Genomic DNA, 13979 nt, shown 5'->3' with positions numbered 1-13979 from the left:
TTGCTGCAAAGGGAGCATTCTTTGATGAAAGCAAAGTTTGAAGGAGAAATAATTATTTCTAATAAAAATCATTATTTCTAACCTTGTCAATGCCTGGACTATATTTTCTAATCATTTTGCAACTCATTTGATAAATAAAAGTATGAGTTTTCATGGAAAACACAATTGTCTGGGTGACCCCAAACTTTTGAAGTGTAGTGTGTGTGTGTGTGTGTGTGTGTGTGTGTGTGTGTGTGTATGTATATGTATATGTATATGTATATATATATATATATATATAAATATTATAATAGCACCCATAAATAAATATGAAAAAAAGAAAGTAAAATAACTACCGTATTTTTCGGACTATAAGGCGCACTTTTTTCCTCCAAAATTTTGGAGGAAACTGGGGGGTGCGTCTTATTGTCTAAACTGTGCCCCGTACTCTATACCTATGGCTGTGGGTGGTGGCAGCGGGGGATGAGCGGGGCACAGGAGGCAGCAGCCGCCTGCTTCAGCCTAGCTGTGCCCGCTGCTACAGAAAATGAATATTCACTGCTTCCCATGCCCATGGGCGTGGAGAGCAATGAATATTCATTTTCCTCAATAGCGCGCACCTAGCTCCTGCTGCCGCTCTGCGGTCTGTGTGCCCGCTATTAAAGACCATGAATATTCACTACAATCCACTCCCATGGGTTGTAGTGAATATTCATGGTCTTTAATAGCGGGCACACGTGACCACCGGCTGCAGCAGGAGCCGCGCTGCAGGTACAGTGTGCACGCTGTTAAGGTGAGTGAATGGTCACTGCTCCCCACGCACATAGTTCTTGCGCGGGGAGCAGTGACTATTCCGGCACAGCATTTGCATACTGTGTGAGGGCGCATGGCAGTAACGCCATGCACGGCTCACACAGAGTGTCGGCAGCAGAGCAGGACGCAGCGCTGGAGCAGAGAGGAGGTGAGTATAATTGTTTTTTATGTGTGCAGCATGATGGGGATCAGGGGGTGTCAAGCATACCAGGATGGAGATCAGGGGTGCCTTGCATACCAGGGTGGGGATCAGGGGGTGCCTTGCATACCAGGAATGGAGATCAGGGGGTGCCTTGCATACCAGGATGGAGATCAGGGGGTGCCTTGCATACCAGGATGGAGATCAGGGGGTGCCTTGCATACCAGGATGGAGATCAGGGGGTGCCTTGCATACCAGGATAGAGATCAGGGGGTGCCATGCATACCAGGATGGGGATCAAGGGTGCCATGCATACCAGTATAAGAGATAAGGAGTGCCATACATACCAGGAAGAGGGGGATGAAGGGTGCCATACATACCAGGGTGAGTGGTGCCATGCATACCAGGAAGAGGGATGAGGGGTTCTATGCATACCAGGATGAGAAGTGCCTAGCATACCAGGATGGGGATCAAGGGGTGCCATACATACCAGGATGAGGGGTGTCATGCATACCAAGAGGGGAATCAAGGGGTGCCATGCATATCAGGATGGGGATGAGGGGTGCCATGCATATCAGGATGGGGATTAGGGGGCCATATATACCAGGATGGGGAATATTAACAGAATTGGGGGACATTACCCCTATAACAGTGTCAGCACAACCCCCCCCCCCCCCCCCCTTAACAGTGCATCATGACCACATTTTTTGCTTCATTTTTTTTTCTATTTTCATCCTCTAAGACCTAGGTGCGTCTTATGGTCCACTGCGTCTTATAGTCCGAATAACACGGTAGTTAACCCCTTTAGTGAACACAGTAAAAAAAAAATGGTGCTTTATCATCGTACCGCCGAACAAAAAATTTAATAAAACGCAATCAAAAAGATGAATGTAAATAAAAATGGTACCACTGAAAACATCTTGTCCCGCATAAAACAAGCTGCCATACAGCTCCATCAGCCGGCAAATATATAGCTCTCAAAATAAAGCTATGCAAAAAAAATTATTTTTTCTATAAAATTGTTTTTGTGTAAAAGCGCCAAAACATAAAAAAAAGAAATAAATAAATGTGGCATTGTTGTATTCGTACTGACCCGAAGAATAAATCTGCCTTATCAATTTTACCACACGCGGAACAGCATTAAAAAAAAAAAAAAAAACAGAAAAACAATTCCTGAATTGTTGGGGTTTTTTTTATTCTGCCTCACAAAAATCGGAATAAAAAGTGATAAAAAAAGTCACATGCCCTAAAATGGTACCAATAAAAACATCAACTTGTCCCGCAAAAAACAAGCCCTTACATGACATGTCGGCCAAAATATGGAAAAATTATATCTCTCAAAATATGGCGATGCAAAAACTAGTCTTCGCAAAAAAAAAACATGTTTTAGTGTGTCACAGCTGCCAAACATAAAAACCCGATATGAATCTGGTATCGCTGTAATCGCGCCGACCCGAAGAATAAAGTCGTCTAATCACTTATACACCGCACGAGGAAAGGCGTAAAAAATAAATAAAACCAATTCTTCACCTGCTACTGATTTGTTCATTCTGACTCCCAAAGATCGCAGTAAGGCTCTGCTCACATTTATCCTGCACTCTGCACTGAGTGCTTACTCCTGGGTTTCCGTGTAAATCTCTGAAATACGTGATTCAGACGGAACCCCCGATGGAAGATGGAGGCACCGTGGACGCTGACTGGCCTGTGATCCCACGGTGTCCATCTTTTTATTAGGTGTGCATAAAAGTGCCGTCGACCACAGTTTTGTGAACCTATGAAAAAAAAGGACACCGCTAAACAGAGGTCAGACAAAGTCCAGAGTAACTCTGCTGCCTCATTATAGTGAATGGATCCCTCTGGATAGGATTAGGGTTGTGGTAGGGTTGTACTAGGGTCAGGATTAGGTTTGTGTTGGGGTTTGAATTTTTTCAAATGTAAAGAAAAAAAATGACGATATGGCGACTAGTGTTGAGCTCAAGTGCTCGCTACTTGAGTTTGCATCGGGTGCTTGGGTATGCACCCAGTATCATGGGTGTTCGAATGACATGCTCAAGTCTCTGCCCCATATGCTTTGCACCCAAAAAAAACGTTGCTGGGATCGTTTGCCATGCACGAACGATCCCCTCATGTTTTTTTTTTTGGGTGTCTAACATGCGGGGCGTAGTCTCGAGTGACATGTTTGAGTCACCGCCCCATATGTTCCGTGGCTGTTATACACGGACTTACAACCTTGAAACATGTGGGGTGGGGAATTGAGCTTGTTACTCAAGCACCCGCGATACTTGGTGCATACCCAGGTACCCGATGCAAACTCAAGTAGCTCAAGACTAATGACAACATATTCAATATGATGACCTAATGTTATCAAATTTTGTGTTGTACCTCTGGATTCAAAATTCACTATACCCCTTAATAAAATCCTTGAGATTCTCAGAACGTGGGTATAGTAAAAGAACAATAAAACACGGCTATAATAGAGCAAAAGGGGTGTCACGTGATGCGTTGTTGCGGCCGACCCAAGTAGGCGCCGGTAGGGGAGGCACCATAAGATTTATTTCAACGTATAACTCAGAATGGCAGACCATGAGATCTGTTCTGGAAAAACATTGGCCAGTTCTACAGACTGAACCATCTTTTTCCGGAGTGTTGTCTAAAAATCCACAGATGACCTCCAGGAGGAGTAAAAATTTGAGAGATATCCTAGTAAAGAGTCACTATACTCCAGCAAAATGCAGTCTGTTTAACTTAGGACCACCGAGTAATGGCTGTTACCCATGCGGCGCCTGCGTGGCCTGTTGCAACATCGTAAGAACAAAGACTTTCTCAACATCTGATGGTAGTAGGGAATTTTTTATTAGACAGAGGATAACCTGCAATACGTCACAAGTGATATACTACGCCACCTGTAACTGCAACAAAATTTATATAGGCTTAACAACACGCCAACTTAAAATCAGAACCCGTGAACACGTGCTTGATATAATAGCCTCCAAGACACAGGATAACATTGAAGAATTAAAAACTATCCCACGACACTTCAAACTGGAACATGGGAGTAATCCCAAAAGTTTGAAAGTAAGAGGTATAGAACATGTCCAGTTGGGTATTAGAGGGGGCGATATTAGAAAAATCTTAGCACAACGGGAATGTAAATGGATCTACGTTCTGGGAACTAGAGCCCCCATGGGTTTGAATGAAGCTTTTAGCTTTTCTCCCTTTCTATAATAGTTTTCTCTAGGGCCCATGTTCTACTAAAATACTCCACATCAGCAGCACCCTTTGGTCAATTGAAATTTATGAAAATTGCCTTGGTTTTTAACAAAACCATTTTATTTTAAAAAAATATTTTTTAACCTGTTTGTCTTCTCTGAGCACATTCTCTCATTTTATGTATATTCGGGCTCTAATCAAATTGCCCTTATTATTTTCAGGCCGAATGTCAATTCATTCTGATGATTCCACATGTTGAATATGAAAGACAGAGCACTAAAGAAACTGAAATCCCATATAAAGTCTGCATGACTCCTATTTGAAGGAACTATGTGAGTGCAGACTGGCAGACATTGTTTTGCAGAAGCCCAGTAGGTAATGTAATAATAAAGTTTACTAAAAAAGTAGTTAATTTATAAGGTTTTGGGTTCTGCAAGACTCATGTCATGCCGGTCTGCACATTGACATTTGAAAATGTAATAAGCAGATTGAGGAATGTTTTATAGAGATTCTCTGTGTGTTCTCCTTTAAGATCTGATTCTCTGGCACTCGGCCTCAAAACAGACTCTATAGGGTTAACCTTTGTTTACAGTGCTCTCTCTCTCCTGTTCCTGATTAGGTGCGCGTGCCTTGCGCCCCCTCCCTCTCCACAGTCCATGGCTGTCAGTATCCATGCTGGACGCAGGTGACTTAATCCTGATGTCCAGATATGCGTGGTTGAGGAGCGAGGGACGGTGGGGGGAGGGTAGGAGGGGCTGAATGCATGCGCCGTCTTCTAGTCGGCATTGGACAGATTGAAGCACCTGATATCTTAGCCCGACATAAAAGAGTGATTGGCTGAGCCTGTAGCCACGCCCCCTTGAGGAAGCTAGTGCGAAATGCGCATTGGGGCCAGGGGTCACGTGGTAAGTGGGTCCTAACAGCCTTCCTGACTGGTAATAGCATGATTCAACACTGCTAACACCACAAAATGAGATATTCTTGCTTGATTCAGTGAGGTGACACTAACTGGGGTCTGAGATTTCAGCACAGGGTAACTGTGTACTGGGCACATGAGCATTGATAGTCTGCAGCCTGTATTTATGATTGCACCTGAGGCATAGACTGAGATATATATACACATAATGGTGTGCTGTTAAACTGTGACTTGTGTTTTCTCTGCTCTGTTTGCCACCTCCCGTGGAGAGGGGAAGATAAAGCCCTTCTGATTACTAAAAAGACTGGTGTTAAACTGTTTACTACAATGTGATTTAACTGATGTTAATACCACTCAGGATATATATTTGTAAACCTGCAAACCACCCCAATTGATCGGTTCATTATTTACTATGGCTCACTGTCTGCTAAATAATTGTTTTTAATTGTTTGTCAGCATATATGTAAAATAAATGGATTTATACTTTTTCATAAAAATTGCTGCATGTGTAATTACTCTGTCTCTCGAAGTAAAATGCTTAATAATGGAGTTAGCATGATTTATATCAAAGTCTGGTTCTTTTTTTGGTACATTAAAATCCTTGAGGGTGTAGTTTCCAAAATGGGGTCACTTGTGAGGGGTTTCCACTGTTTAGGCACATCCGGGGCTCCCCAAACGCGACATGGAGTCCGCTAATTATTCCAGCAAATTTTACATTCAAAAAGTCAAATGGCGCTCCTTCCCTTCCGAACCCTGCTGTGCACATAAACAGTTGTTTTTCCCCACATATGGGGCATCTGCTTACTCAGGAGAAATTGCACAACAAATGTTTTGGTGCAATTTCTCCTGTTACCCTTATGAAAACGCAAAATTGGGGGCCGAAAAACATTTTTGTGGGAAAAAATTGACTTTTTTTTTACGGCTCAATGTTATAAATTTCTGTGAAGCACCTGGGGGTTCAAGGTACTCACCACACATCTAGATATGTTCCCTGAGGGGTGTAGTTTCCAAAATGGTGTCACTTTTAGGGGGTTTACACTGTTTACGCACATCAAGGGCTCTCCAAACGCAACATGGTGTCCACTAATTATTCAAGTAAATTTTACATTAAAAAAGTCAAATGGTACTGCTTCCCTTTCGAACCCTGCAGTGCGCCCAAACAGTGCTTTTCCCTAACATGTGGGGTATCCGCGTGCTCAGCAGAAATTGCAGAACAAAATTTGGTGTCCATTTTTTCCTGTTACCCTTGCAAAAATAAAAAAAAATTGGGTCTAAAGTAACATGTTTGTGAAAAAAAGTTAAATGTTCATTTTTTTCTTCCACATTCCAAAAATTCCTGTGAAGCACCTGAAGGGTTAATAAGATCCCAAGTGTGGTTTTAAGCACCATGAGAGGTGCAGTTTTTAGAATGGTGTCACTTTGGGGTATTTTCTGTCATATAGACCCCTCAAAGTGACATCAAATGTGATGTCCCTAAAAAAAAAAAAAAAAAAATTGTTTTGTAAATTTTGTTGGAAAAATGAGAAATCGCTGGTCAACTTTTAACCCTTATAACTTCGTAACAAAAAAAAATGTTGGTTCCAAAATTATGCTGATGTAAAGTAGACATGTGGGAAATGTTATTTATTAACTATTTTGTGTGACATATCTCTCTGATTTAAGGGCATGAAAATTCAAAGTTTGAAAATTGCGAAACTTTCAAAATTTAAGCCAAATTTCCATTTTTATTTTTCAGAAATAAACACAAGTGATATCGAATAAATTGAAGTACAATATGTCACAAAAAAACAATCTCCGAATCTGTGGGATCCTTTGAAGCGTTCCAGAGTTATTCCTCATAAAGGACAGTGGTCAGAATTGTAAAAATTGGTCCGGTCATTAACGTGCAAACAACCTTCGGGGATGAAGGGGTTAAAGGGAATATGTCACCCGTTTTTTTTTTGCTATGTAATCTGAGAGCAGCATGGTGTAGGGGCAGAGGCCCTGATTCCAGTGATGTGTCACTTACTGGGCTGCTTGATGCAGTTGTGATAAAATCACTTTTCTGTGCTGCAGATCTCCCAGTTCTCTGAATTCTGAGCTCTGTATACCCCTGCCCACACCACTGATTGACAGCTTACTGTGCACAGGCACAAAGCTGCCAATCTGTGATGGGGATAGAGTTATACAGCGCTCATAAATATGGAGGACTACATGGCAGCAGCTTTCCTAACGCTCTAGTGATAAAATTGCTAAAAATGAAAGTATTTTCTATTGTCATATATGATGCATTTGTTATACACCCTTTCACTTAGCACTTTGTCACTTGTTGTCTCTATAGGAAGCTTAATTCTCATTACTGGGCCAACTTCTTGCATACATAACCGCATCAAAGAATGGCGCCCCCTTGTCTTAAGGAAGCATAGCACATAGGACAAAAGGCTTCATCACAAGTAATTTCTTACATTTAATAATGTCCATTACAAAGAAAAATAGAATGGATGACAATGAATTGTCAGCGTATGTAAATGTTACCTTTCTGTGTTCATTTTTGTAGATGCCACTGTTCTGTTTTTCTCTCCATATGAGATTATTTTTTTGATATCATCTTCATTCATAACTTCCATTTCTGTTAATCCAGGAAGTGTCACTACTTTTCCCTGAGACCTGATCTCAAGCGGTTTGTTTCCATTTTGAGAGAGAAGATCATGCACACCTTCGTTATATATTTCCAGCATTGAAATCTAATAAAAGATAAATATGATGGAAGCCAGCCATAAGCATGATTATGATGGATAAAAAAGTAAATGAATAGAATAGTTTAACAGAAACCATGTGTCCCATAAACAAAGAATAACTCATGGAATAAATGGCGCTATAATAAAAAATAATAACTCTAAATAATAAAAGTGACTTAGAAATCTCTGGTCCATGGAGTTGGCAGGGTATGTTTACTGTGCCTTATGTTACAAGAATCAGAGATAAAAGTAACAATCGCTTGAAAACAATAGAAGATGATTCTGCTGGATGATAAAAATGTGAAAGGTTTACAGTTGGGGTGAGGCCATTCAGAGCTGGCTTCCTATGGCATACATGCAATATAGACTGTTAGGGTGGATCCTACTGACAATGATCGTTGGTGATCTGCTCTGAAAATCTATACACTTGCTGCATTGATGAAGGCTGAGGCTCACAGCAACTATGGTCATGACAAAGGTCACACAGCCAAAGATCTCTCTATGCCGCCGCTACATCGCAGTGTAATGCAGGCGAATGGGTTTGCAGCAAGTTACTGAAGCCGCAACATGCAAAATCCAACGGATTCCAACTTCCGTCCGTGTTGCGGTCCCCCATTCATCTGCATTACATTACAATGTAGCAGCAGTACAGAACGATCTTTGGCCATATGACATGTGTCAAGGCTATAGCAGCATAAATTAGATAACCAGCTCACCAGTCCTAGTGCATGCACAAGATTCTAAATCCACAGCAAATATAGCAATCCAAAAAAGGAGGGCACATCCAGGACGTCAAAAGTATTGCACTTAATTAGACTTTCAGAAAATTAGTAACAGGGACAATGTGTGAAAAAGTCCACAGAAAAATATACATCTCTTTAGAGAAGATCATGGTCGACGTGTTTCAAAGCGCTCTGCTTTTTACTCATAACCTGTTACTAATTTTATCGAATAAGTCTAATAAAGTGTAATACTTTTGACGTGCTGGATCTTCCATCCTTTTTTGGATTGATATATTTGCCATGGCCATAGTGTCCATATAGCCCCAGCCTAATTGTACACCATAAACTGGCCTGGATGCGCCCAAAATCTGTTTATTAACAATACTGTCAGCAGAAGTTCTGTTACTTGCTTTCTACGACATTATTAGTCTCATGTATTAGGCTGCGTTCAAATATTGCAGTTATGGTGCAGTTTTTTTGTGGTTAGATAGCAGCGTTTTTGGCATGATTTTCAAGTTATGGCAAAAAAATATGCTGCTTTGACATGTTGTGGCTGCAGTGTAAGTGTTAGAAATTGTTTCACACCTCTAAAAAATTTTAATAAGTGCCTACATGACACACATTTAATAGGTAACTTCAAGAAATGTGTAAAAGCAGTGCTAATGGCCTTGATAAACAACATGTAGTCCAAAACACAGTGAACAGCATGTTATTTGATGCAAAAACTGCATTCGGAAAACCAGATCCAGACTGCCTCTGAACTTCACCATCTGTCCTTTCCCTTACACTTCAATCACTAGTTCTGCAATTGATCTTAAATAAGTCACAAATTTTTAGACTAAATTTCAAATATCTTATGTGTCAGTAGTAGTACCAGTCTTAAAAAATGCAGCAAATTTTAATACATTTTACATTAGTAAAACCTGACATATAACCAGGGTTGGACTGGAGCACCTGGACACCGGACGATTCTCAAGTGGGTCTGGGTCCTCGATGGGCCCCCGAGCAGGAGCTAAAGGGGGCCAGCTGGTTTCAACTGACTGTGCGTCCGAGGACGCCCGTTCAGTTGAAATGTATTGCGGTGCAGAAAGTCTGCACCGCAATGGTTAACATGGCCGCCAGCTGACATCAATGTGCCCATTGTAAGCAGCACATGAAAGTGACCTCGACGGGCGCACGGACATCAGCCTCTGGCATCTATAGGTCAGTAACTATTTTGGGAGGACGCCGGGAGCACACATAGGTATGAAGAATTTTTTTTTTCTTCTTTTGTGGATGCGGCATGATGCGGGGCCAGGGACATGGGGACCCAAGATGGGTGACATTATTAATTAAAGGGGCCAAGGTGAGGGACTTAATTACTGTATGGAGGCCAAAATGAGGAACCTACATTATTAGTTTATGGTGGCAAGTGGATGGACATAATTGCTGTCGGGGGCAATTTGGGAACATTACTGCTGTAATATAATTTACATTTTAGAATACTGTTTTCCATGGGGGAAACAAAAGGGAGATCCTGTTACTGTGCAGGACAGCACTGTCACCTTTTTTCTTCATCTGGCATAGTGTATAAGTCGGGGAAAAAGTGGGGAATGTGCTCTAGAAGTGATCAGCTATTTACAACTATATGTTATTTTCTGCATAGACAAGTCCTGGCTGGAAGAAGTGATGGCGGTCTGTGCCAGATAAAGAAGAAAAGCGAAGATGAAAGACTTCAAATAGAGACGTCATTGGTAAGTCCGTATGATACCTGTACACTTACATTATATACTATATACAGGGCTCCTGTGTATAATGTAACTAGTGATCACTATTACCTATGCACTATATACAGAGCTCCCAGGGCAGCACGGTGGCTCAATGGTTAGCACTGCAGCCTTGCAGTGTTGGGGTCCTGGGTTCAAATCCAACCAAGGACAACATCTGCAAGGAGTCTGTATGTTCTCCCTGTGTTTGCGCGGGTTTCCGTCGGGTTCTCCGGTTTCCTCCCACATTCCAAAGACATACTGATAGGGAATCTAGATTGTGAACCCCAATGTGGACAGTGTCGATAATGTCTGTAAACTGCTGTGGAATTAATGGCGCTATATAAGTGAGTAAAATAAATAAATAGTCATTGGTGAGTCACTGCATTACCTGTACACTTACACTATACACTGTATACTATAAACAGAGCTCCTGTGTATAATGTAACTGGTGGTAATAACAGTATTGTTAGTATTGTGTTTTTTATTAATGATCAGTATTGTAATATTCGGTCACTATGTCGTAATATGTGGTCCAGTCATGGTGTGGCTGTATTTATCCCTGTATGTGGTATTATTCAGTCAGTATGTGGTCTGGTCACGGTGTGGCAGTATTTCTCCCTTGTATGTGGAATTATTTGGTCTCTATATGCTGATAATGTGTTCTGGTCACGGTGTGGCAGCATTTCTCTCTTGTACAGTATGTGGTATTATTCTGTCACTATGTGGTGGTAATATGTTGTGAAGAAAAAACGGAGAGTGGTGGTCATGGGGGATTCCCTGTTAAGAGGAACAGAGGCCGCTATCTGCAGACCAGACATAACCTCAAGAGAAATGTGCTGTCTTCCAGGAGCAAAAATTAAAGATGTGTCTGACAGGATATCAAGACTCTTCAGACCTACAGATCACTACCCATTCCTGCTAATACATGTGGGGACAAATGACACCGCAAGAAAGGACCTGGAAACCATCTGCAGTGACTTTGAAGACTTAGGCAAGAAAGTGAAAGAATTGGGAGCGCAGGTGGTCTTCTCATCCATCCTCCCAGTGGATGGCCATGGAACAATGAGGTGGAATAAGATTCTACAGGTGAACAACTGGCTACGTCGATGGTGCCGTCAACAAGGATTTGGATTTCTGGATCACGGAATGAATTACCTATACGATGGACTACTTGCTAGAGATGGGGTGCACCTTACGAAGACTGGAAAACATGTATTTGGAAGTCGCCTTGCTACACTCATCAGGAGAGCTTTAAACTAGAACAATGTGGGAAGGGAAGCAAAAGGCCAGAAAAAGCCATACAGCTGACAAATACTATTGAGATCTCTGCTACTGGAAGTGGAAAGGAAGAACAAAGACAAAACAATTTAAATAATAAAAATATGGGAGGAAGAGAAACCAATCACAAACTAAAATGTTTTTATACAAATGCACAAAGCATGGGCAACAAACAAGGAGAATTGGAACTACTAATGCAGGAAAAGAAATATGATGTCATTGGAATCACTGAAACTTGGTGGGACGATACACATGATTGGAATAAAAGGCTAAAAGGATACAACTTATTTGCGAGAAACAGACTTGATAAACGAGGAGGAGGTGTCGCATTGTATGTTAGAAAAGCGTATATCTGCACAGAGATTGAACTTCAGAGACTGGGAGTTCTGTGGAAACTGTTTGGGTAAGAATAAAAGGAGAGAACAACGGAAAGGACACCATTGTAGGCATTTACTACAGGCCACCTGGGCAAGCTGAAGATATGGATGAACTCTTTATGTATCAAATGACCAAGTTCTCCAAAAAATATGACGTAGTGGTCATGGGAGATTTCAACTATCCAGACATTTGTTGGGAATCTCTCTCAAGTAAAACTAACAGGTCAAGCAAATTCTTATCCTCTCTTGCTGACAACTTTATCTTCCAAAAGGTAGGGGAGAAAACAAGGGGATCTGCTACTTTGGATCTAATCCTTATAAACAGGGAGGAAATGGTTGAGGAGGTAAAGGTGGCTGGGACCCTAGGAGGCAGCGATCATGCTATTATAGAATTTTGGATAACTAGAGGAGGAAGACATGTGAAGACTCAAACTTCAAGGTTAGATTTTAGAAAGGCAGATTTTAAGAGACTCAGAAAGAGAATAGGAGGGATCCAATGGCTGGATGTCCTTAAGGACAAAATTGTCCAGGAAGGATGGGAAATTTTTAAAAATGAGATTCTCAAAGCACAGTCGTTAACAATCCCGAAAAGTAGGAAGAATGGGAAGCATTTAAGGAAACCAGGATGGATGAACACAGAACTTAAACACATGCTAAAAAGAAAGAAAGAAATGTTTATTAAATGGAAAGAGGGAGGCATATCTAAAGAAGATTATAATGCAGTCTGCAGATCCTGCAGGGCACGTATCAGGTTAGCTAAAGCTGACAATGAATTAAGGCTTGCAAGATATGTCAAAAGCAATAAAAAAGAATTTTGGGGGTATGTCAAAAGTAAAAGAAAAGTCAAAGATGCTATAGGATTTTTACAGGATGAAAATGGAGAAATGGTAAGAGAGGATGTTGAGAAGGCCGAACTTTTTAATTCCTATTTTGCATCTGTTTTCTCTCAGAAAGAAAATGTAACATCAACTGATCTTCACTGTCCTTTCAAAGGAATAGAAGAATCCAAGTTATCTGTAAACAGAAAGATTGTGAGGGAATATTTAGCTAACATAAATGAGTTCAAGTCTCCAGGTCCAGATGAATTACACCCCAGAGTACTGAAGGAGATCGTAGAAGAAATTTTAGAACCACTCTCCATAATCTTTGAAAATTCTTGGAGAACAGGAGAAGTCCCAGAAGACTGGAGAAGAGCAAATGTTGTTCCTATCTTCAAAAAGGGGAAGAAGGTGGACCCAGGGAACTATAGGCCGGTGAGTCTGACTTCTATACTAGGAAAGATCTTTGAACAAATTATTAAACAACATGTATGTAAGTACATGGATAAGAATGAAGTGATTAACCAGAGTCAGCATGGGTTTGTAACTAACAAGTCATGTCAGACTAACTTAATTTCCTTCTATGACAGAATCACTGACTGGGTGGATCAGGGAAATGCTGTAGATATAGTATATCTTGACTTCAGCAAAGCATTTGACAAAGTATCTCACACCATCCTTATTAAAAAAATGACCAAGTATGCAATGGACCAGGCAACTGTTAGGTGGATTCATAACTGGCTTAGTGATCGGACTCAAAGGGTGGTTGTAAATGGCTTCACATCCAGCTGGATGAATGTCTCAAGTGGGGTACCACAGGGTTCCGTCCTGGGACCTGTATTGTTCAACATCTTTATCAATGATTTAGATGAAGGAATTGAGGGTAAACTGATTAAATTTGCTGATGACACAAAGCTAGGAGGGATAGCTAATACTAGAGAAGAGAGAGAGAGGATTCAAAAAGACCTAAATAAACTGGAGCAGTGGGCAGCAAACAACAGAATGGTTTTTTACAGGGAAAAATGCAAAGTACTACATCTGGGCAATAAAAATGAAAAAAGCATATACAGAATGGGAGGAATAGAGCTAAGCAACAGTACATGTGAAAAAGACTTAGGTATTCTAATAGATCATAGACTGAACATGAGTCAACAGTGTGATGCAGCAGCAAAAAAGGCAAATACAATTCTGGGATGTATTAACAGAAGCATACAGTCTAGATCACGTGAAGTCATTATCGGTCTTTACTCCTCTTTGGTCAG

General features: G+C 41.1%; 1 protein-coding gene and 1 long non-coding RNA gene across 6 annotated transcripts in view; one reads left to right on the top strand and one right to left on the bottom strand.

Annotated features, from left to right (window-relative positions):
• The window catches only part of LOC141165905 (uncharacterized), a 132046-nt gene that overhangs the window by 27567 nt on the left and 90500 nt on the right, over nt 1-13979 (bottom strand). For all 4 annotated transcript variants that reach the window (XM_073651963.1, XM_073651965.1, XM_073651962.1 and 1 more), the window contains one exon: nt 7572-7780. In XM_073651963.1, coding sequence (XP_073508064.1) covers nt 7572-7780 — 209 coding nt within the window. The remainder of the gene's footprint in view (nt 1-7571; nt 7781-13979) is intronic.
• LOC141165907 (uncharacterized) lies at nt 4233-7963 on the top strand. Of its 2 annotated transcripts, none has more exons than XR_012251221.1 (3): nt 4233-5046; nt 6793-7489; nt 7678-7963. It is a non-coding gene; the product is annotated as an uncharacterized lncRNA (long non-coding RNA). The 2 variants fall into 2 exon arrangements; XR_012251222.1 differs by lacking the exon at nt 4233-5046 and adding an exon at nt 5048-5076.

Source organism: Phyllobates terribilis, unplaced genomic scaffold (genome assembly GCF_046119375.1).
Source record: "Phyllobates terribilis strain yellow unplaced genomic scaffold, ASM4611937v1 Scaffold_11__3_contigs__length_659146591, whole genome shotgun sequence".
Classification (NCBI taxonomy): domain Eukaryota; kingdom Metazoa; phylum Chordata; class Amphibia; order Anura; family Dendrobatidae; genus Phyllobates; species Phyllobates terribilis.
This window is presented reverse-complemented; position numbering and strand designations above follow the sequence as displayed.